The sequence below is a fragment of the Tauraco erythrolophus genome, chromosome 2, assembly GCF_009769465.1.
Source record: "Tauraco erythrolophus isolate bTauEry1 chromosome 2, bTauEry1.pri, whole genome shotgun sequence".
In the NCBI taxonomy this organism is placed as follows: Eukaryota; Metazoa; Chordata; class Aves; order Musophagiformes; family Musophagidae; genus Tauraco; species Tauraco erythrolophus.
Window position 1 is genome coordinate 30394910 of NC_141466.1, and position 22406 is coordinate 30417315.

Here is a 22406-nt window from a genome sequence, read left to right on the forward strand (position 1 = left end):
ACTGATTCCAAAATCAAGTACCGCTCTAGAGGCTAGTAACTCTCTGTATATTGATAGCGTGTGATATAAATGGCTGAGTTAAACTAAATCATTACTTTTTCAGCTATTTGTCAGCTATTTCTGACTATAGAAGTTTGATTGCAGGGCACATTCCCTCCTTTTTTTACTTGAAGACAGAAAAACTTGCCAGTTGGGTAGACAGATGGGTCCCAGAAACTTCTGTGGATTTTTCTGTTTGTCCTTCTTCCTCTGCATTATTCCAATATAGGAATGTATTATGCTCTTGCCAATGCCAAAATATCCTTGTTTACACTGAGGTATTCACCAATTTTTTTTTGCGGGAGGTTGTTTGTTTATTACTAGTTAAGATAACTGTTCCCAGGTTCAAGTTTATGTAATGGAACTGCCATGAAAGTAGATGAAGTAGAAATATAATGACAAAGACCCATTACCAGGTTATTAAATGGAAGGATGTTGTTTGTACAGACAATAACACTTCTGAGGTCCTTTGGTATTTTAGATGATGACTATGTAAAACCTGCAAAATATAAAATCTTATCATGAAAAGTCAGCTTGCTGCAAAGTAATACTGGTAGCATAGCAGGGATATTCTTAGTGTGATGTTGTAGGCAACATTAGTATTGGAAATGTTGATGCTTTCTTCACAGGTAGAGTTCTTTTGTGAACTCTATAAACCAGAAATTCTAATACGGGAACAAGAAGTCTCTGTCGGAAGAGTGCATCTCATGAAGAAACAAACCCAGGCTCTCACTGTACAAAGGTAGAACATCTTGTAGTTTCCATGTGAATTGAAATATTTTGTGGTGGAATAGAATACATTGGAAGTCACAGGATTTAGGAAAAAAAATGCAGGTTGGATATTCCCGCTCTAAGGAAAGAAATGCGATGAGTTCTTTTGCTTGTGAGCTTTACCTTCTGTATCTTTAAGGCTGTCTCCATGATACTTCTGGCAGCCAAAGCATGGAGACTTTCAGCTTCTTTCGAATTAGAGTTTCTTCAAAGCAGTGTGGATCCACAGCTGTTATAATAAGATTTTGATGAATCTGTCTTTGTAAAGGGAGATTTTTTTTAGTATGTGGCACTAATTCCACTGTCTAGGAAGTTCTTTGGAAACCCTGAGTATCTGGGTTGTATCTTGAGAAAAATAAGTATATTATAAGGGTGTCTTGGAATGAAGTTTTTCCAAACCTATTTTTTTTTTAACTAAAAAAAAATAATCCTAAATTCAACCACTCCTCTAAAAAAATCATAAAGGTAAAATTGAAATTAGCTCCTTGATAAATCTCTGGTTTGAGTTGCTTCCTTTGTTTTTTCAGAGCAAAACAAACGTTTGCTGCCACACGACCATCTGCAGTATTGATTGAACAGCTTGCAGTGTGTGTTGTCAAAGGAGAGCCTGTGCTTTTGGTTGGTGAAACAGGAACTGGCAAAACTTCAACTGTTCAGTACCTTGCTCATATTACAGGTAAATAAAGTGCGAAGACGGTAACTTACATGAAGATGATTTAAAAACCAACCAAAAAAAAAAAAACAAACCCAAAAAACCCCACCAGCTGATGATCTTTTCTATTTCTGTTTCAAGGACACCGTTTGAGGGTTATCAACATGAACCAACAAAGTGACACAGCAGATCTATTAGGGGGGTGAGTCGCTGAGTGTTTTGTCTGTTCTGCGTAACAAACTGGCAGTATCAGAACAAGCTTCTGATGCCAGTGCAGTTGTGTTGTCAAAGAATTGTTTTTAGACACGTATCTATTTCATAGTAGCATAAGTGTCTTAAGAAACATGTTTGCGTGCAGAAACCTTGTTGTCCTTGCTGAAGAACAGAGGCAGTTTCACTCAATTGTGTGCACATCTGTATGTGATGAAGTCATTTAAAAGCACAACTCAGTATCCCTTTAAAAACGGCTAAGCTGTGCAGTATAAATACGATGTAATATTCACTGGACATATTGGTTGGTAGTAGTAAAAAAATTTCAATTATCAGGGTGCTCCTGTCTTTGTAAAATTGCCTCTTAAGGTGCATTTAAATATGTGCAATTTTTCTTCACTCATTGGTTGGGTAGAATCTATGGAAACCAGGGTTCCTTCATGCACAATATAATTGTTTTGGTAACTGTTTTTCTTAATTCGCAGATGCTAATTCCTGTTCCTGTGTCACAAATAAGTAACTACTCTTTTGCTTCTCTTCAGTTACAAGCCTGTGGATAACAAGCTGATCTGGCTACCTCTGCGGGAGTCTTTTGAAGAGCTCTTCTCTCAGACGTTTTCTAGAAAGAAAAATCAGACGTTCTTGGGACACATTCAGACCTGCTACAGGCAGAAACGTTGGCATGATCTGCTAAAACTAATGCAGCATATTCATAAATCTGCTATTAATAAGGAAGTAAAAGAAAATGCATCTGGTGAGAATTCAGGCTGATCAAACACATCATTAGCAGTGAACCATTGCAGAGAGTAAATAAATAGTGGTGAATTTTGATTATTTTTTTTTCGGGTTTTGTGGTTTGTTTTTTTTCATCCCTCTTTTATTAGTTTCTTCTGATTTTTGAAAAATGCAATCTCTGTCTACAGCAAGACATTCAAAATACTTTCAGAATAGGGTTTTTTCTTTCTAATTCATCACTGCTGTTAGCTATGTCTGACAGAATGAAGGTTGACTTGTCTGACTTGTGGTGCCCTTGACATCTGATCTTCACTTAACACTTAATTGTTTGCTGTGTTGAACAATCCTAGTTTTTTGTGTGGCAGTCTTCCATGTGAATGTGTTTATACTTTCTTCCAGTCCTGGAACCTCATTAAGTCTCATGAATATATCCCATTCTAAGAACAGAGCAAACCAAAACCAACAGAACTCCTAAACAAAAAGTAATAGCTCTCTCAGGGTGGTAATGACTAAAAGTTTAAGAGCTTGCTGATGACTTTGGTTTCACTGTCAGTGCAGCTGACTTGCCCGGTTCTTTACTTTGTTTCATTATGGTTTTGTCTCCAAATAACTGTTTTTCTTGTTTTATACTTCACAACTCTGTTTGGGACTGAGGCAGTATTGACACTTTGCCTTGCATGGAGTGGTTTCTGGTTCTAGACCTGCTGAACAAATGACGTTGTAGCTTTCATTCAGTATGTGCCAAGTAAACTTAATTATGCACCTTGTCGCCCCTCTTCTTTTAACTGGTTCTTCTCAATATGCAGATATGAAAATAAATGCCCACCGAAGTAAAAAAGATGAGATTTTTAAAGACTACTTGTTGCAGGTATCGACAGGCTGAAACCTATAACTTGCAAAGCTAGCAACTTAAGTCATGGTGCTGCATGTACTTCAAGCTGTGTAAACAAATAACTGAAAAAAGTGCAATAGCAAATACTGTCATAACTGATAAGCAACACTGTTACTGATACTGGAGTGTTCATTGTTAATATGTTCTGTCATAAGGTTTGTAAATTTGGAATTATTTTTCTGAGGTGCCTTTTTCTATTTTGGGGAATTGGAGAGCGCTAACAGTCAGGCTGGAACCAAGTGCAGCATAAGTGTTTGTTCCTAAGCTAGGATGTGCTGGAATGAATAGCAAAATATCTGTACCCATATGGCAATAGTGTTCAGCTAAACTAAAAACCAAAAAATCAGCAAAACTTATTTTTTAAAAAAGTTGTGAAATGTTATCTGTAGAACTTGAATGTTTTCATTTCTCAGCCAAGCTTACTCTTCTATCTCTATGCTTGAAACAGCTTGATTAAAATAGTGTCGTTAAACATTTTTTTGTGCTATTGTTCTGATGGTACAAACTTAAATTTGTTTTGCTTACAGGCTCACCACTGAAGGAGAAGTGGGAAGCATTTGGTCTCAAACTGAATCATGCTCATCAACAGATGAAAATGACAGAAAACGCTCTTCTCTTTGCATTTGTTGAGGTATTTAGAGATTTGCATTGTGATGCTTGGAAGAATAAGGAGGAGCATTTAAAAGACTTTGCAATCAGTATTATATAAATAACTTCCTGGCAGGAATCTTGCTGTGAAGTAAGACTTGTTCCATGATAACTCTGTGGAACGAAGTGTGCTGCTGCAAGGAGGCAGTGGTTAGATGGGTGGTGAGGTGGGAAAAGGTATGTTTTCTGGTAGCACGTTAATTCAGTGCTGTATAATAGGAATTAGGACTGATATGATAGAAGACTATCAGCAGTATGTCATATCATCTTCTTAAGTGTATGAGATTAGAAAAAACATCTTGACCAGTCTCCAGTAGGACGTGCTCCTGCCTGGGGATTCCTGTGAAAGGCTTAATACTGAGAATCTGTGCTGTTTATCTAGAAGTGATTTTTTTGTTGTTGTTATTGTTAAAATGTTTCAAACCTATGGTATAATATTCTAATGATAAGTGTGGTAAGGGGGAACTACGAGGATTTATACATGTTTGTTGCTTGTCACTCTGTTAGTTTGAATTTTTACACACTTTACATAAAATCTAAGAGTATAATGTTGACCAGTCCTCTTTCTAAAAAATGATTATATAAGTAGTTGGAGAACCTTTGACTTAGAGTTTTAATTAGTAAGTTGTAGTTCCCTGAGGAGTGTAATATTTCGTTGTTTGGATTTCTTTAGGTTAACTGCCTTTATTCTCATAGTGGAGTCAGTGAAGTTTGTGCACGACAGTGATGGATATCGCTGACAGGTGGCATTGCACAAATAAGAGAACGTAGTTCTGTTACATCTGAGCCAGTCTAAATGGTAGCTGGTAATGGTGATAACTGTCTGACTTCTGTGACTTGCAAAATAGTTTCTGTTATTGAGGGAGAGCAGTAAAACTGCTATTGCTGTAAAAGGTCTGGAATTGCCATTTGTCTAATCAACCCATAGACTGCAGAACGAGTATTTCCAGTATACAGATACTTTAGTTGATAGATCACCGCTGTCGATGCGATTAACAAATTGATCTTATTTTTAGGGTACTCTGGCACAAGCAGTAAAAAAAGGAGAGTGGATTTTACTGGATGAGATTAACTTGGCTGCAGCAGAGACTTTAGAGTGCCTGAGTGGTTTATTGGAAGGATCATCTGGGTCGCTGGTGTTACTAGACAGAGGAGACACAGGTACTGTTTCTTTGCTTGCTTATGCTGTATCCTGCTATCCAGTTAGTTAATTCCCTATCCTATATGACTCAAAATAAGTTGAGAACATTTACTGTTAAAATGAATATGTGCAGAAGAGAATAATGCGTTCTTTTGAGACTTCATACTTGTATGCGAGAAGTGGGAGTTTTAATTCACTGTGGCTGAGGAGATTTCATCATGCAGAAGTTGTTGTAGCTTTTGCCTCTTTGGATTGTAGAAGGAGCAGATCTCTCTAGTGACCTTAGTAAGCAGTGCTGTCTCTAAAGACTATTCAGAGTGTCATTATTTTTTTTAATAAAGTTGAGGTAGCTTTACTGCTAAGGGCATGGGACATGAGGTTTAGTTGCTATTGTAGTAATTGTCTTTCACTGATCCTGAGAATATATTTGTTCTCCAGCTAGACAAGGACAAGGCGTTTGTTCTCCGTGGACAAGGCCTTCGACTTTTCTGAGTCCTTCTTGTGGATTGACCCCAGCTAAGCACCCATACAGCTGCTCACTCACTTCTTCCAACCCACCACTCCCCACCAGCATGGGGGAGAGAATAGGAAGAGCAAAAGCAAGAAAACTCATGTGAAACAAGTGATGCAAAGGCAGTCTCTAACCAGCTCCCACAAGCAGACTCAAGTCCAGCCAGTCTCTAAGCAACAGCCACCTTGGAAGACAAAAATCACCACCTACTTCTTCCTTTACCGCAATTCTTATTGCTGAGCATGATGTTATATAGTAGGAATACTGCTTTGGCCAGTTTGGGTCAGCTGTCCCAACAGTGTACCCTCCCAACTTTTTGCTCACCCCCAGCTAAGTTACTGGGGAAGGGAAGGCAGAGTGGGGAAAGAGAAAGCCTTGATGCTGTGCCAGCAATAGCCAAAACGTTGATGTGTTCTCAACAGCACCACAGGGGCTGCTGTGAAGAAAGTTAAGTCTGTCTCAGTCAGACCCAGTACAGATCTAAAGGTGAAGAATGGAGTTGCTGAATATTGTTTCCTGGAGCTACAGATAGAGACAAATGTTGTATGAGCTTCCTAGGCTGGATTTTCTTCCTGGCTGAGGGAAGCACTGGCCATTTTTCTGAAAGAGACAAAAGGAGTTCCAAATTTAGGGCTTATACAATATTTTGTGTTATTAAAACATCCTGCTAAGCACTGATAAAAGTCAGGATTTTGCTTGCCTGTGGCTGTTGTAAAGATGCAGAGATACTTCTGATAAAATTACATGTAGTTGTTCTCTGAAAACTTTTCACCCTGACATTTTAAGAAAATGTAGTGATGCAGTAGTAGAAAACTGACTTGGAAGAAATATACCTCATTTGATGTAATAAATATCTTGGGTTTAGCTTTAATCTTATGTCTCTTATTTCTGTTTTCCTTTAGAGCCTCTTGTCCGTCACCCTGATTTTCGCTTGTTTGCATGCATGAATCCAGCTACAGATGTTGGAAAGAAAAATCTTCCTCCAGGGATAAGAAACAGGTAGGAAATAATGACCCAATGAAGAATGCCTGATCTGGACCCTGAGGATATAAATCTGAGATGAAATTAACTTTTGATGAGAGGTGCTTTCCACATTATGGTTAAAGCTTTTCAGGAAATATAATCAGGAAAATACTTCTGTAAAGTTGCTGAACATGACCAAATGGTCTAGCAGTAGTGTAGAGTGTTGTCACTGGGGACAGGGGAATGATCATTCTTTACATTTAAGCTGTCAATGTCTGGGAATGCCACTGCAGCAGTTTATGTTCCTCATGGGTATAATAAAGACAAGTGCTTTGTGTCTGTTTAGCAGCCTTTATCTTGATAACTCAAAAGTTTTGATCACACTTGCCAAAAGCTGTATATCCAGCCTTGTTCACTCAGAAGGAAGGTGGTTTGCATGGTGGAACAGATGTATGATGTTCGAAGTATTTGATGTGTCATCTTCAAACGTTTGAGCTGCGGCCAGGAAATTGGAGTTGTGGCAAATCCATTCTTCTCTACTACCTGTTCCTGAGTGCAAAGGTCTTCTGCTTGTATTTGATGTGGTTTCCTTCATGAATGCCAAAAGTCGCACATGTCATCCCTTATCAGATTCATAAACACTGCGCAAAACTGTAGAGATGCACGTGCTATATGTAAATAGTCTTTTACAGTTATTAGTGGCAAAGTAAGGTTTTATTACTATTAGCTCTCCTGGCTTAGTAGTGAGACGAGAGAAAGTGAGTGTAATACAGAAGAAAGGAGACTTCAGCTTGCTAAGTTTAAATGAATTTGTATTTGCATTTGTCAAAAATATCCACCCTGAAGTTCTTCTATCCCTGAAGTTCTTGATATTGCTCAAGTGTGTTGGGTTTGCTGTGGTCTGTCCTGAGCCATTATTTGCAGTTATAATGCATGGTATGGAAGGGCTGCAGACTCATATTTAACACCCTGTACAAATATACTGGGCTAACTAACCGTTAGAAAATATGTTCATTAAATAGAGCTGCCAGTGAAGTGTACTGAATCTGAAAAACTCTGACATATTTAAAGATACTCAGAACTTCACTGAGTACATGTTTTGCTGCTAATTTGCCTTTGCTTATTGTCAAGTTTTTTCATTTTATCATTGTTGAGCTGGATATTTGTGAAAGTAGAGAACAACCTGGATGTATTAGTCCTGGATATGCTAGTCATAACAAAATTAGACTGAACAATATCTCATTAAGTGTTCACTTTTTAAAATGGAGATCATTAGAGAGTCCACTTTGAAAAGTGCTCCTGCTGTGTCAGTGCTCCAGTGTTCAGGCCATAACGTTTGGATATCTATTGGAAATTTTTTAAAATTTTAACTTTAAAAAATACAGTCCCATAGTTAGTTTTCAGCTACTATGTTAAAATAATTCAGCTAAATTACTTAAAAATAGGTATTACTAATAATTTCTTTTTAATTACTCTGATTCTTGAGTCTATCTATAGGTAGTTTGACAAGTTACCATTCTCCTGCTTAGAAAGTCTTTAATGTTATATACCATGAGAATAAGGTATAACATGGTTTTTTTCTTTAATATGATCTGATGTCTAAGTGTTACCGATTGATTTGATTCTTACAGGTTTACTGAACTTTATGTGGAAGAATTGAGAAATGAAGGAGACTTGCAAGTTCTTATCATGGATTATCTGAGAGGCTTGAATGTGAACAAAAATACAGTACAAGGAATTGTGAAGTAAGCTGGTTGTTATCTCTTTAAATCCTTGATGGAATAAGCACAAAAAGAAAGTATGTAACTGTAGTCTATGGTTAGACTGTCTTGGGTAACACGGTGATGCTCCGTGTGTAGCAGTTTGCATAGTCTTAGGAAACGAAGAGCGTAGACATCCACCCTCTTCATCCTGAAGGTTTCTGTACTTGTGAAGAGGAGATTTACTTATTCAGAATTGTTTTTTTTGGTGGCACCAGTTAAAAAGCATTGCTGTTGCAGTCCTCTTTCCCATCTGAGAGACTGAAGTGGTTTGTTTCTGTAGGTCATACCAATGAAAGCCTTGTGTGTTTATCAAGTTGCCTTTCTTTTCACTAATTTAAGGTGTACTGTCTCACTGCATTAAGCTGAAGAACTGTTACATGTTTAGAGTAGTTTGAGTTTATAGCCATTCTCTGTATATCAAGCTTTCTCAAAAATACAGTTCTAAAATGTTCTGTTGCTCTGCTTCACTGACTATACAGATGGCAGAGTTTGGCATGGTTTTCCTGTCTTGGAGCCTTTAGAAAAAGTGACAGTTGGAGATAAGCTGTAGTGTTCATACTTTGGGTTTAATGCCTTAGAGCAATGATTTGATCAGTAATAGCACTGTAACTGGAACTGGTTTCGCTCTTTATTTTTGCAGCTTTTATTTGTCTGCAAGAAAGGAAGCAGAAGCAAAGCTAGTGGATGGAACTGGTCACAGACCTCACTATAGTCTCCGTACACTTTGCAGGGCATTGAGATTTGCAGCATCTAATCCGTGTAGCAGCATACCACGCTCACTGTATGAGGTGATTACCTGTGTTGGGGTTTGTTTCAGTGTGTATTCACTAGCAAGACTGGGTAAAGGATAACACTCTCTAAGTGCAGTATTGAACAGAAATTATTCTTAAATATCTATATATTTTTTTCCTAATTATTTTTCATTTTATCACTGAAAATAAATCTTCTTCTTAGGGATTCTGTTTGAGTTTCCTCACGCAGCTTGACAGAAGCTCTCACCCAGTAGTTCAAAAGCTAATTTGTCAGCATATAGTCTCTGGCAACATCAAAAGCCTTCTTAAGCAGGTAGGTAACTAAGCCTATATAGAACTGTATATAGAACTGTTTATTATTCAGAATATAATTTATTTTGAGTTGCCTTCTCTTCCTTTTTCCTCTATATTTCCTTCTCGCAGTCCCGTTTTTCATGTTATAACAACTAAAAAAAAAAATAATTTAATACTGTTCCTTCATAATTTTTTACTTCTACTTGAAATGCTCTTATGTTATCTAGTGTATTTGTTAATATGAAAAAATAGGGAAGTCTGAATAGTTACAGCATTGTGGAGTGTGGGCAATTTAATACAGTAACTCAAACTGTAAAGCTTTCACAGGCTCTTGAGGAGTTTTCACAGGCTTTTTATTTTTAGACTCCAAATGCAGAACACATGGGTACAAAGTAAAAATCTGTGCTTTGTCTCTAATGGGAAAGGAAGAATCTCTCTAGTGCTGGGAGCCCAGCATGAGTTTGCATGGGGGACTGGGCAGGTGGGATGAGGAAGCCAGTTGTAAGAGACAGGTCTTTGAGAATAAAACCCTTCATATTAGAAAATATATATGAATATGAAAAGATAAAAGTCAGTTTCCTGCTTGGAAGCATACTTCAAAATTTGTTGCTAGGATGGCACTGACAAAGATTCCTGCTTTATGACCTTGAAATAATCCGGTCAGGCTTTTCCTGTAATTTATGTTCTGTGACAAGGGGCTAGTGCTTACTGCAGGAGTGCTCAGGGATTAATTTAAAATGACTACTTACAGAATATGTTGCACTGATGTAAGTAGTTGTCTTCATTAGCAAATTGAAACTCATTTATATAATCTGTTATTTCTGTCATGTCTCCTTAGCAAATACCAAAACCCCAAGGAGGGAGATTTATACTTATAGAAGGATACTGGATTTCAGCTGGGGATAAAGAACCTACTGTAGATGAGACTTATGTGCTAACCCCTTCAGTTAAGCTTAATCTGAAAGACATTGCCAGAGTTGTGTCTGCAGGGTAAGTCTGTTTCAACTTTTTCATTAAAAAACTAAGTTAAAGATGTTTATTTGGGCCTTGAGTGGTGCCTGTCTAGTCTTTGTTGTTTGACGTGGGTAATGTCTATTTTCCTTCCACTTTACAGTTAACTTTTTATTATTCAGTGACTTGAATTTATACATGTATTTCTTGTCTTAAACCATCTTACTGCCATACCTAGTTTTATTTAAATGATCTAAAAATTTGCGGTTAGAATAACATGCTTATTTCACACGGCTGTGTAAAGTTTCATGGGTAGCAGATAGCACTTCAGGGTAAAGTTAGTTATGTTCCCCTGTTAGTGTTAAGTGAGTTAAGTAGTGCTATTTTTGTAATGTAGTTTGGTAATGTAGATCTGTGAAAATTTCAAGTAATGTTGCTATCTTGTATATGAGAAAGATATGACTTGTGCTTCTAAAGCACTACTTTGGTTATCCCTTTTAGGACTCATCCAGTATTGATTCAAGGAGAGACTTCTGTTGGTAAAACCAGTTTAATTCGTTGGTTGGCTGCTGCTACTGGAAATCACTGTGTAAGGATTAACAATCATGAGCATACAGACATCCAGGAATATATTGGTTGTTACACATCAGACGCTTCAGGGAAGTTGGTATTTAAGGAAGGTGAGTGGGCATATGGGAATTCTCTAAATTCCTGTCTCACTTCACTACTTTTTTTCTTCTTTTCTGCTTAACTTCTCTGTTTTATTACAATGGAGAGATGACCCGTCATAAAATTATTAATATGCAACTAATGATAATCACTTATATGAATTTCAGTGATTCTTATGAGTTTGTCTCATCATACTTGTCCTATTGGACATAAAGAAAAGAATTCAACAACTTAAACAATACTGTTGCTTCCATCTCTGGGTTAGAATTTATACTGAGTGAAAACTGCTTGCTAAAAGTGTCTGAATTGCATGCTTCTGTTAGATTCAGTTTGTAAGATTTTTAACTAGAACTTTTTCTGTTCCCTCCAAGGCGTTCTCATAGATGCAATGAGAAAGGGTTACTGGATTGTTCTAGATGAACTCAATTTGGCTCCCACTGATGTTCTGGAGGCTCTCAACCGTTTGTTGGATGATAACAGGGAGCTGTTCATAACCGAGACCCAGGAAGTTGTCAAAGCTCACCCTCGCTTCATGCTGTTTGCTACACAGAATCCTCCAGGACTCTATGGTGGCAGAAAGGTCTGTATAATCTCTTCTTTGGAGTAGCTACAGCTCTAGGGAATGAATCTCTCTCGTACATAGTGTGATGTGAAAACTTTCTGATGCCTAGCACAGAATCGATATGAAATTCTCAAGAGGTAGAGACGAGGTGTCTGTGGACTAATTTTGGTACAGCTGGGTTCTATTTAGGTTAGTTGCTTGTTTTGCAGATAACAAATTTCTAATTCATTTTGAGTAGTTGAGATTTAGTGCTTTACTGAACTGGAGTTCGTGTATATTATATTTGACAGCATTTCTTGCTCAAGAGCCCTGGAGAAGAGGTTTGACTTAGACTACTGATGTCCGTTTTGTGCTGGTTTTGGCTGGAACAGTTAATTTTCTTCGTAGTGATTGATATGGTGGTGTTTTGGATTTGTGACCAAAACAATGTTGATAACACAGGGATGTTTTCGTTATTGCTGAGCAGTGCTTGCACAGTGTCAAGGCTCTTTCTGCTTCTCATACCACCCACCAGCGAGTAAGCTGAGGGTGCACCAGAAGCTGAGAGGAGACACAGCTGGAACAGCTGACCAAACTGATATCCCACACTATGTGTTACTATGATCAGCAATAAAAACTGAGGGGAGGAGGAAAGGGGAATGTTCAGTGTTTCTTTTCCCAAATAACCATTGCAAGTGATGAAACCCTGATTTCCTGAAAATGGCTGAACACCTACCTGCCAATGGGAAGCAGTGGATGAATTCCTAGTTTTACTTTGTTTGTGCATGCAGCTTTTGCTTTACCTATGAAACTGTCTTTATCTCAAACCACTAGTTTTCTCACTTTTTCTCACAAGACTAATTCTCTCCCCCATTCCATTGTAGGGGCAGTGAGCGAGTGGCTGTTTGGTGCTTAGCTGCCTACTGTGGTTAAAACACAACACGTTTTAAAGCTCTTGTCCTCATCCAGGCTCTCTTATGCTTTCTTTCAATGTCTGTGTGTACGTGCCAATTTATATGCTATGGCACTATCCATATTTCCTTTGGATTTGTAGGGGAAGATATATAACATGAGGAACATCAAAGGAAAATGTTCAAGCGATAGTATGTTCTCATATTTCAGGTTTTATCCAGAGCCTTCAGAAATCGTTTTGTGGAGCTGCATTTTGACGAACTGCCAAGTGCTGAACTCGAAACCATCCTGCACAAGCGGTGCAGTTTGCCACCTTCTTATTGCAGCAAGCTTGTCAAAGTCATGTTAGACCTGCAAGTATGAGAGTTTTTCTTCTTTTTGTAGAAGACATGCAAACATATTTCAACACAAAGTAATAGAAATTCCTTCAGGGCTAGGTGTTCCTAACTAGCAGATATTTTAACACCTAAACCATAGCTGATGAAAGAGTAACCGCTGAAGTACTCAGTTCAGTGGTTAAGATAGAGAATAGGAAAGGCAATGTCAGATTTGAGAGAAAGCTAGCAGCAAAAAAAATAATAACCAAAGGCCTTGGGATTTGATGTGTAGAATAACCCCTTGCTCTGGATCCAAAGTATGGTATTGGATTTGTAGCTGTCTTTGGGTCATGCTAGATTTGGTATAGTTTTTAAGCAGTAATTTTGCATGTGTTCTGACACTCTTGTGTTTAACAGGCATTTAAGGCTTAGTATGTAGCTGAAACTCTCGTATTTAAAAGCAATTGCAGCAGCAGAAGCCAGAGCACAGTCCAAAGTGCTAACACGCGTTTTGGTGTAGAACTTAATGTTTTGCTTGAATTTTATTTTAATTCCAGATATCTATTTTCTTCTTAGTGTTTTTATTTATGATTATCTATATTCCTTTGCTCCTGGTACCTATCAAATACCTGCTTAAAGGTAATGTGAGTTTGGGAGTTGCGACTGTAGTAGACTTTTTTTTTTTTTCCTCCATACAGTTTGTTTGAATAAGTGTCACATCAGAGAGCTCTGATTAGCTTTGCTTTAAGTATTTGGACAGGTTCCTGAAAAAATGTCTCACACTTTCTTCTTGTGACAGTCTTACCGCAGAGGTTCAACGGTGTTTGCTGGGAAGCATGGGTTCATTACCCTGCGGGATCTGTTTCGTTGGGCTGAAAGGTACAGATTGGCAGAACAGCTGGAGAAGGAGTATGACTGGCTTCAGCACTTAGCAAATGATGGTGAGCTCTGTTACCTTAAGTTTTTTAAGTGTCTATAGAATTGCTTTCTAACTAGTTCTTAAGTATAAATTTTTGTTGCTGATTAACCAGTTAGCAATCACTTTCCTTCTTCCTCTGTTTTATAGGTTTTATGCTTCTGGCAGGCAGAGTCAGGAAACAGGAGGAGGTGGATGTTATTCAGAGTGTCCTTGAAAAACACTTCAAGAAAAAACTGTATCCTGAGTTTCTCTTCTCAGAGGAAAGCGTCAAAAAGCTACTGAGTGAGTTTCCTAGAAGGACCACACTAGTAGTTCTCTAGATGTGACTGAAGCTGATGGATTGCTTTGTGTTGTGCAGCTAAATCCTCCACACGGATGTCGGTGATGGACAGAGATTTTAACCATATTGTCTGGACTCAAGGGATGAGGAGACTTGCCATTCTGGTGGGACGAGCACTGGAGTTTGGTGAACCCGTACTGCTGGTGGGAGACACTGGGTAACCTTGCTTTTTATGATGCAGTTCTTCGTAGTGCTGCACCAGCCACCGAGTCAGACACAAAATGATTGTGTGGTCTTCAGCGCTGCTTTGATCTGGGACACTTAAGCCTCTGTCATGGCAGACTTCCAGCTTCTGCTTTTCACAGTTCCCTTTTGAGGGCATGCATTTGCATCTCTTTCAGCACAAGTCTTTAATGGCATTATCTGCATTACGTATAACTGCATAGAAACTATATGGAAAGTAGTAAAATTGAAGTGAGCTGACTTTTGTCCCCACCTTTCGCAAGGTGCCCTGTAGAATCTCACTGTGCCTCGCTGGAGAGGCTGCTGTTGGAGAATTGTGACATTTTTCTGTTTGAGATCATTAAGACTTTACATGTCTTAAGAACTTAAATATAGCCTTGCTACTACTTCTCCTCTCAGACCCTGCCTCGTGTGCTGTAAAGGAGATCGTGGAAGTAGATGCTGTCTGCTTCTGTGCTGGTTATAAATTTGGAGAGTAAATTTTTATGAGAGAAAAGGGAAGAAAAATGCAAGAAAAGAGAGACATAAAAATATTTAGGTAATAAATGAGAACTCTAGTCAGCAGTTTATTCCCTCAGACTTAGGCTTGGTCCAGACATGTAGCATCTCTAGTTTAGTGAAATGTTAGGTTAGTTGAGTACCTGTAAGAAGGGCAGGCTGAAATAAATTTGACTTTGAACCTGAAGAAATCCATCAATGTAGATATTGATTTAAATTTAATTTAGGTGTCTTATGAAAGTCAGCAGCAGTTATTGTGCCAAAAATGACTTCACTTTGCATACGTTTGTTACAAGGAAAGGAGCAGAAGGAAATTTGCATGCTGGGCCTTTGCCTCATAGCTCTTCAATGAAAGTGAATCCTGTCCAAAGTGAGCTGACTTTCTGTTTTATTCTTCCCTTCCAATTAAATTACTTTGTTGCAGGTGTGGTAAAACTACCGTTTGTCAGATCTTTGCAGCATTGACAAATCAGAAACTGTACTCGGTGAATTGTCACTTGCATATGGAGACTTCGGACTTCCTGGGAGGACTGCGACCTGTCAGGCAAAGGTTGAAAGACCAGGTTTGTCTTGCATTGATAGTAGTTTGGATAGTGTGACCATGGCAGCAAAATGTAGCAGTTATTAATGACTTTTTTACTTCTTTTTCCATTTCATAGGAGGAATCCGATGGTTCTAGACTCTTTGAGTGGTGTGATGGACCTCTTGTTTTAGCAATGAAAGAAGAGGGTTTTTTTCTCCTTGATGAGATTTCTTTAGCTGATGATTCTGTATTAGAGCGACTTAACAGGTGTGTCTTAAATGCATTAGTACTAAGTATCCTCAATGTGTCTATTCATTATACAAACATGAGCGGGGTAAATCTAGCTTCTTTTAGGCACGTTTGTTTCCTGGCCTGGGTGAGCTGCTCTCTTAATAGCATAGTTCTTGCTTGAAAGGAAGAGTGACCCAGATAACTCTGGCCTTGTTCATATTTCAACTTCTTTGCTGGCTTGCTTTGTTTTTCTAGTTGTCATCTATCTGACAGAGGTGCTAGTTTTAATCACAGTAATAGTTAGGCAATTTTTGCTGTTTGAAATTTAGTTATAGATAAGGGGAAGGATAGTAAGGTAAGACAAGATGAAACTGCCTCGTCTTACCTAAGTCTCGATGTCTTAACTTACCTGGAAAAATGAAATGTACTTTGATTAAAAAACAGATATGTATATGTTTGCCTGACATGTGTTGGTACACTGGTTAGGTTGGGTTTGAATACTTTTGTTTGGTGCCATTACTTCCTGTTTGGCTTTATAGTGCTGCTACAGACTGATCTGCACTCAAATTGCTGTATTTGTTTTATGGACAAAAATAAGATGATGAAAGGATTTTATTTATTCAATAGCTTATGTCCCTGGATAAAGAAATGAAGAACATAAACCCTAGTTCAGTTGAAACAGTTTAAACAGTATCTAAAGACAGTTTACAGCATGAATCAAGTTGGAAAGTAGAACTAAAAGTAAAATCTCCAATTTATCTTCTGCAATGTTAATATTTTCAGCCTGTCAGTGAGCTCTTGAAAATGATGCATCTTGTCAAATACCAGAAAAAAAATCTAGTTATTTCTCTCTTTTATGTATGTAAAAAATAAAACCTAAATTTCATTTCATTATCTACCTGTAGCAGTATTCCTCACTGTAGTTGTTTCCATAACAGCTATGTTTTCTACCATATCTAAACCTTCTCTGTTACAAGCTGGATTTTTTCATTGTATCATTGCAGCTATCATTCTTTCATAAAGTTCAGTTAACCTTTTCGTTTTGACAGCAGTACTAAGCACTGTCTTTCTAAACAGGTAACAGCTCAAATTTTTACAGCTCTTAGTGAAGTACAGCTAATGAAACAAGCAAAATCTCCCCAAACCACAAAAACCTAGTAGAATACTTCTCAGATGTAACGTCTGTCAGTTCGAAGACTAGTGCCTTGTGCAGACTTCTTTATCTAGCGTCTATGAATATAAATTTTGCCTTCTCTCTAGTGTTCTTGAAGCTGAAAAGACATTGGTACTTGCTGAAAAAGGTGGTCAAGATGATGAGGAGAACGAGGTAGAACTATTAGTTGCAGGAAAGAAATTTCGTATCCTTGCGACCATGAACCCAGGCGGTGACTTTGGGAAAAAAGAGGTAAGTGTCAAAGCCATTGGAAGTACAGCATGGATCTTCTGGTCATATTGACTGGTTAGTGATTGGAGATGCAGTGCAAAAAATGCACCATGCCGGTTCTGGCATCCAGTGCTTCCTAGTAGGCATCTGCCTCATCACTCTAAAGGAGGTTTAGGTTGTATCTGTTTTCCATCACTTCTGTGTGCTGTCATTTTGACAATGTAAGTCAATATTCAGCAGAATGTCAAAGAATACTTCAGACCTCTGAATACTCTAGGCAGACTTGATACATAGAATACTTCAAGTACAGGAAATGTGTCTCGTCAAGTAAGTAAATCCACCTCTAACAATGAGCCTGCAGTAGTATGAAGTTGGATAATAGATTATTCCCCCTAATACTGTTCACAAAGTGACAGGTAGAAATCATCTTCTCATTCTCAGTGAATATGAACATCACATCCCAAAAGACCTTTCTCATTAAATGAAAAAACTCTGTTTCTGAAGTTTGGCTTTGAGTAACTTAAGACAAGTGAGAGAAAAAAAAACAAAAACAAACAAACAAACGAAAACCCAAACCCCAAACCAAAACAGAACAAAACAAGCAAACAAACAAAAAACACACAAAAAAACCACCACCACCAAAAAAAAAAAACAAATCCAAAACTTTTAAGCAGTGTTGGAAGCTAGGACTAAGAAAAAAAAGTTTTAAGCTCTTTTACTGAAAAGAAGATAGGTAAAGTGGTTTCTGTAGTACGGAACAACTCATTGTAAAGCCATGTGTTTAAAGGGGATTTATTTCTGCATTGTGTTTGTGCCAGTGACCTTTACTTGACTAATTCAGCTAGAGGAAAAGAGGAATTGCAGAAGCGAGTTGTAACTGAAGGCAGATTTCCACGTGACAGTTTGCTTCTGTAAGCAAAAGGAGATTGTATAGCTGTTTGATACACGATGTCCTAGAATGAAACGGAGCGTTAGTGTTTCCAAACCAGCTCGGTTGCTTCCCACATTCTTTTGAACTTTCTTGTTTATCAGATCTTTTCTGCATTGATGCCACTACTAGAAATCTTAAAATCCACATTGTCTCAAAGATTTTGCTACAAAATGACCCCGTCAAAGTTGGAAGGAAAGGTGTAGCTTGTTCGCTTTATGGTTTGCAAGTACTGTGGCTGTAAGGCTGTCTACTAACTGCAACCTTAAGTAATATGATGTAATGTAACTTGAATTGCTGTGTCATTCTGCTTGTTTGCAGCTTTCTCCTGCATTGCGCAACAGATTTACAGAGATATGGTGTCCCCAAAGCAATGGCCGTGATGATTTGATACAGATTGTAAAACACAATCTTCATCCAGGATTGTCTCTGGGTGGAATAAACAATCAAGGTGGGTATTTCTCTGTGTGCTGGAATTCATTGTTAAGAAAAAAATTAGTTTGGAGGTTGCTAAACTTTCCTCAGAATTTATGCCACCTGTGTCCCTTTTTCTTGTAAGTATGTTTCTGAGGACAGTTACAGAGTATTTTGGACTTTATTCTTCCCTCACTGTGTATGGTACATGAATAGCCAAAGGTAAGATCAAGGCTGCGTTTTCACTTCTCCAGCCGGGAGCTGAATTATCCGCAGCCCTTCAGTGCCCAATCTTAGTTTCAGTGTAAGGTATTGAAAGAACAGGCACTTTGTTTTCTGCCAGTAGCTTCACTGTTAGTAATAATCACCTGTTTCTGTCTTGTTACTTGAGTTTAAAAGGATCTGTTTCAGTTATCCTGCCTGTTAGGATATAGAGTACCCATGCACACTGCTCCTGCGTTACAGCTGGTACCTACTTCAGTGGTGCTTATTATACAACAATTATTTGATAATTACATTGATTTTCAACTTTTTTCAGGAGCAGATATAGCAGAGCTTATGATGGACTTTGTGGAATGGCTGACTAATCAAGAGTTTGGTCGCCAGTGTATTCTCAGTGTGCGAGACATCTTATCCTGGGTTAATTTTATGAATGTCATGCTAGAAGATGAAGAGTCTGATTCTGCCAAGGAATATAGCCTTCTTTACATTTCTCCAATGATGTCTTTTATCCATGCTGCATGTTTGGTATACATTGATGGAATAGGATCAGGTAAGTCTTCAGTGCTCATTTGGTAGCAGAAAATATGAAGGTATGTATTTGTATTAATATGTTTGAGTAGAATGCAAACAAAATGCTTTGGGGCAGCATGGAACTCTTCTTGGAGAAGTTTTCACTTCCATTTAATGATATCCTGTACTTCATATACTTTTTTGTTTTAGTAGCAAGAGTTTGAATTATACAGCAAGCTTAAGTAAATTAGAGGTGGTAATAATAATATGTCAAGGGCTAGCACACAAATTAAAAAAGCCTGTGTTTTTTGACTCTTCTGAGTTGATATAGTATTTAGTTACATGACCACATATTTTTCTCTCTCCCACCCCACATGTCAGCTTCTGTGCATGCTAGCCTGTATCATGTCCATAGCTCAGAATGCATCTTTGCATGTTAGGTTACTGGCCTAGCTGAGAAATAGGAGATATGGGAGTGGGGGAGAAAGTGAAAAGCCACAAGAAATGCGGGGAGAGAAGGCCAGGGGAGACTATGGCAAGGGATCAGGATGATAGTGATGGTAGAAGAGAGGGTTTTGGAGATAAGGTGTCCTTAATTCTGTTGCTCATGGAACAATTTGCCATGGTAAATAGTACTGGAAGCACTGGCAAGCAAAAGCACCAACGTGAAATATAAACCCGAAACAGAATACTGCACAAAAATGGCATCTGTGAAGGAACTGAGTTTCTTAGTGATGAGACGATTGTGCCTAGTTATGTTTGTAAAGCACACAATCTGTTTTCTAATTACAGGTACAACATCCTGCGCAGCTGATACAGCTTTATTAGCTCGTGAAAAATGCCTGACATTCTTATGTGAGAAAATGAGTCAATTCCTTGACCTGACTGATTATCAGAAGAATGAACTAAAGATTTATAACAGAACAAGGGAGAAAGAGTTTGTGTGGATGGACGACTTCATGGGAATCCATCCCTTTTTTATTCCAAGAGGCAAGAGACTTTGTGGGAGTGGGTGGATGTTTATTCTGTGGCTTTTATTCCCAGTAGTTCTGTTATTCACTAAATCCAAGTAGAATGCCTGAACCATTACAGAACAATTTATAGTTTGTTCTCAAGCCTTAGAAAAATGCCTTTTCTGCCTTCAAGTGAGTTGATTGCAACTCAGTCACACTTATTAAGAAGGCACATCTGTTAATTGCTTTCTTTGACTTTTTAAAATTACTGGTTAATGCCTAATTTTAGTAGACTCTTTTGGTATAACAAAGCTTCTTTAATTTTGTGGTGTAATTTTCTGTCTCTTTGCATGGTCGGAATGTCTGCTAACTTCCACTGACTAAAAACTACAGCTCATCCTGGGCCTTGTGTAAAGCATGAGAAGCAGCACTGGGTACAGTGCTAAACAGAATGGAGACTAATGCCCTGCCTTGCTGTAGCCTCTCAAAGATTCACTGCAATTTTTGCAAAATTATTTCATCCCAGCGTTTCAGTTCCTCGTGTGACAAATTAATGCAAATGAAACTATCCAAATATTGCTTTCTACCCTTAAAATACAGTGACAGGACTAAAAAGTGGTAACTCTGAGCTTTCTAGTTCAGCTGGTTAGTCTTTAGTGCATGGAACTATGTGTTCCTAGTGCTATAATAATCATTCATCTTTGAACATTTTGATATCCATGGGTTGTGTTAGTCATGCATAAAATTGTACAAGGTAATGCGTTTTTCTAAGTTGCTTAGTTTCCCTCTGCTGATTAGATCACAAAAGGAAGGATCTCTTTTATACTAAACAGATGTCAAGATATGTAAGATAAATTGGTGATTAATATCTTGTATACCTGAGCAATTAAGGATTTGGGGAGTGGTGTCTCAGTGAGCTATACTGGCTGGAATTCAGCAGTATGTCATGGTAACAGTACAGAAAATATGTGCCTAGCAGCACACGTTCATTAAAGCACTCTTACTTGGCAGAACTAGCAGTGTATGGAACGGGCTAATATGTTGTTCTATAACATGACTGAATTGTATCCTTCAATACCAAATTTTCAAAAGCTACTTTCGAGTTTTAGATCCACGTGTCTGAAGCGCAAGGACAGATTTATGATTTTTCAGTGATAGATCTCTAGTTTGGGTTATGAACCAGGATGTATGAAAGTTTCATGGCAAAATACATTGTATATTCATAAGTTTTTGCAAAATTCAACATAAATATGCAGAGCTGGGCTGAGACACAGCTGTGGATCAAACAGAAAGTATATGTGCCTGATCTCTGAGAATGGGATACAAGCTTGATCTCCATTGCTTGCTGTAATGAGACCAGCAATTAACAGACAAAATGATCTCGTAAGCACACTATCAACAGCTCCAGCATAAACATTCTGGTTTAATTGTTTTCTGATTTACTTCTCCTTTGATTTAGGTCCTATTGTCCAGAGAAACAGCATTACGGATTATGCTCTAAGTGCTGGGACTACAGCAGTGAATGCACAACGACTCTTAAGAGCCCTACAGCTTAATAAACCTATTTTGTTGGAGGGGTCACCAGGTGTGGGCAAGACCAGTCTGGTTGCTGCCCTGGCAAAAGCCTCGGGAAACTGTCTTGTTCGAATCAACCTGTCTGAGCAAACGGTAGAATAAAATATTATCTTTGTAACTTAGTGTTTATGGCACGGGGAAGTTTTGCTTAACTTAAAAAGCGTAGTTCTTTTAGCTTTAGCACTGGGTCTGAAATGTCAATTTTTCCTTCTTGGTCTCAAGATACAGCTAAATGGGAAGGGGGAACCAGCACGATCCAGTGAGCTTTTGTGAGTGAATGCCAGTTCCCAGACTTTTCTGTTCAAGTGAAGACATGCGTATATGTGTCCATTGTGTTTTTCTTGGCTTCTGCAAAGTTTCTTGAAAACAGCTTTAAGACGTGTTAGCTTTTCTGTTCAAATTTAATTTTTTGTTGTTAAATATAGTAGTAGCTGGTCACTGGAGTCCCATCATGGAAAAGCTTTTAGCAACTTGCAGTTACTTCAAATTTAATAAATACCTTTTAGCTCTATATAAAGGGGAGGGAGAAAATGCGAAGTAAAGTTTAACAAAAGTTGTTTATGAACTTCTGTGAAGTTTTGTAAATTTACCCCACCCATTTTCTACTCCCAAAGGATGTGACAGACTTGTTTGGGACAGACTTGCCTGTTGAAGGTGGGAAGGGAGGAGAATTTGCCTGGCGTGATGGACCGCTACTAGCAGCATTAAAGGCTGGACACTGGATTGTATTAGATGAGGTAAGTTCAAGTTTGGGCCACAAATAAAACGGACTGTTCTGGAAGAGCAAAGGTAGATGATTTGGCATGTAGGGTAAATACCTTTCTGAATTGATGGCTTAAATAAATTTTGCTTAATTTTAGCTGTGTGCATCTAGTGCACATTGAAAGTGATCATTCCACTGAAGAGAAAATTAATCTTCCTCTACTAAGTCACTCTGCCTGTTGGCCCTCCGTAGAGGGAGTGTG

General features: G+C 38.2%; 1 protein-coding gene across 3 annotated transcripts in view; it reads left to right on the forward strand.

Annotated features, from left to right (window-relative positions):
- The window catches only part of MDN1 (midasin AAA ATPase 1), a 104039-nt gene that overhangs the window by 19893 nt on the left and 61740 nt on the right, over positions 1 to 22406 (forward strand). For all 3 annotated transcript variants that reach the window (XM_086631283.1, XM_086631284.1, XM_086631285.1), the window contains 25 exons: positions 669 to 781; positions 1338 to 1486; positions 1604 to 1664; positions 2215 to 2426; positions 3827 to 3930; positions 4964 to 5108; positions 6502 to 6598; positions 8194 to 8307; positions 8966 to 9113; positions 9280 to 9390; positions 10210 to 10361; positions 10824 to 11002; positions 11363 to 11571; positions 12655 to 12801; positions 13561 to 13702; positions 13828 to 13962; positions 14039 to 14177; positions 15126 to 15264; positions 15361 to 15491; positions 16716 to 16860; positions 18089 to 18218; positions 18720 to 18953; positions 19706 to 19903; positions 21326 to 21534; positions 22056 to 22178. In XM_086631283.1, the coding sequence (XP_086487409.1) occupies positions 669 to 781; positions 1338 to 1486; positions 1604 to 1664; positions 2215 to 2426; positions 3827 to 3930; positions 4964 to 5108; positions 6502 to 6598; positions 8194 to 8307; positions 8966 to 9113; positions 9280 to 9390; positions 10210 to 10361; positions 10824 to 11002; positions 11363 to 11571; positions 12655 to 12801; positions 13561 to 13702; positions 13828 to 13962; positions 14039 to 14177; positions 15126 to 15264; positions 15361 to 15491; positions 16716 to 16860; positions 18089 to 18218; positions 18720 to 18953; positions 19706 to 19903; positions 21326 to 21534; positions 22056 to 22178 (3666 nt within the window). The remainder of the gene's footprint in view (positions 1 to 668; positions 782 to 1337; positions 1487 to 1603; positions 1665 to 2214; positions 2427 to 3826; positions 3931 to 4963; positions 5109 to 6501; positions 6599 to 8193; positions 8308 to 8965; positions 9114 to 9279; positions 9391 to 10209; positions 10362 to 10823; positions 11003 to 11362; positions 11572 to 12654; positions 12802 to 13560; positions 13703 to 13827; positions 13963 to 14038; positions 14178 to 15125; positions 15265 to 15360; positions 15492 to 16715; positions 16861 to 18088; positions 18219 to 18719; positions 18954 to 19705; positions 19904 to 21325; positions 21535 to 22055; positions 22179 to 22406) is intronic.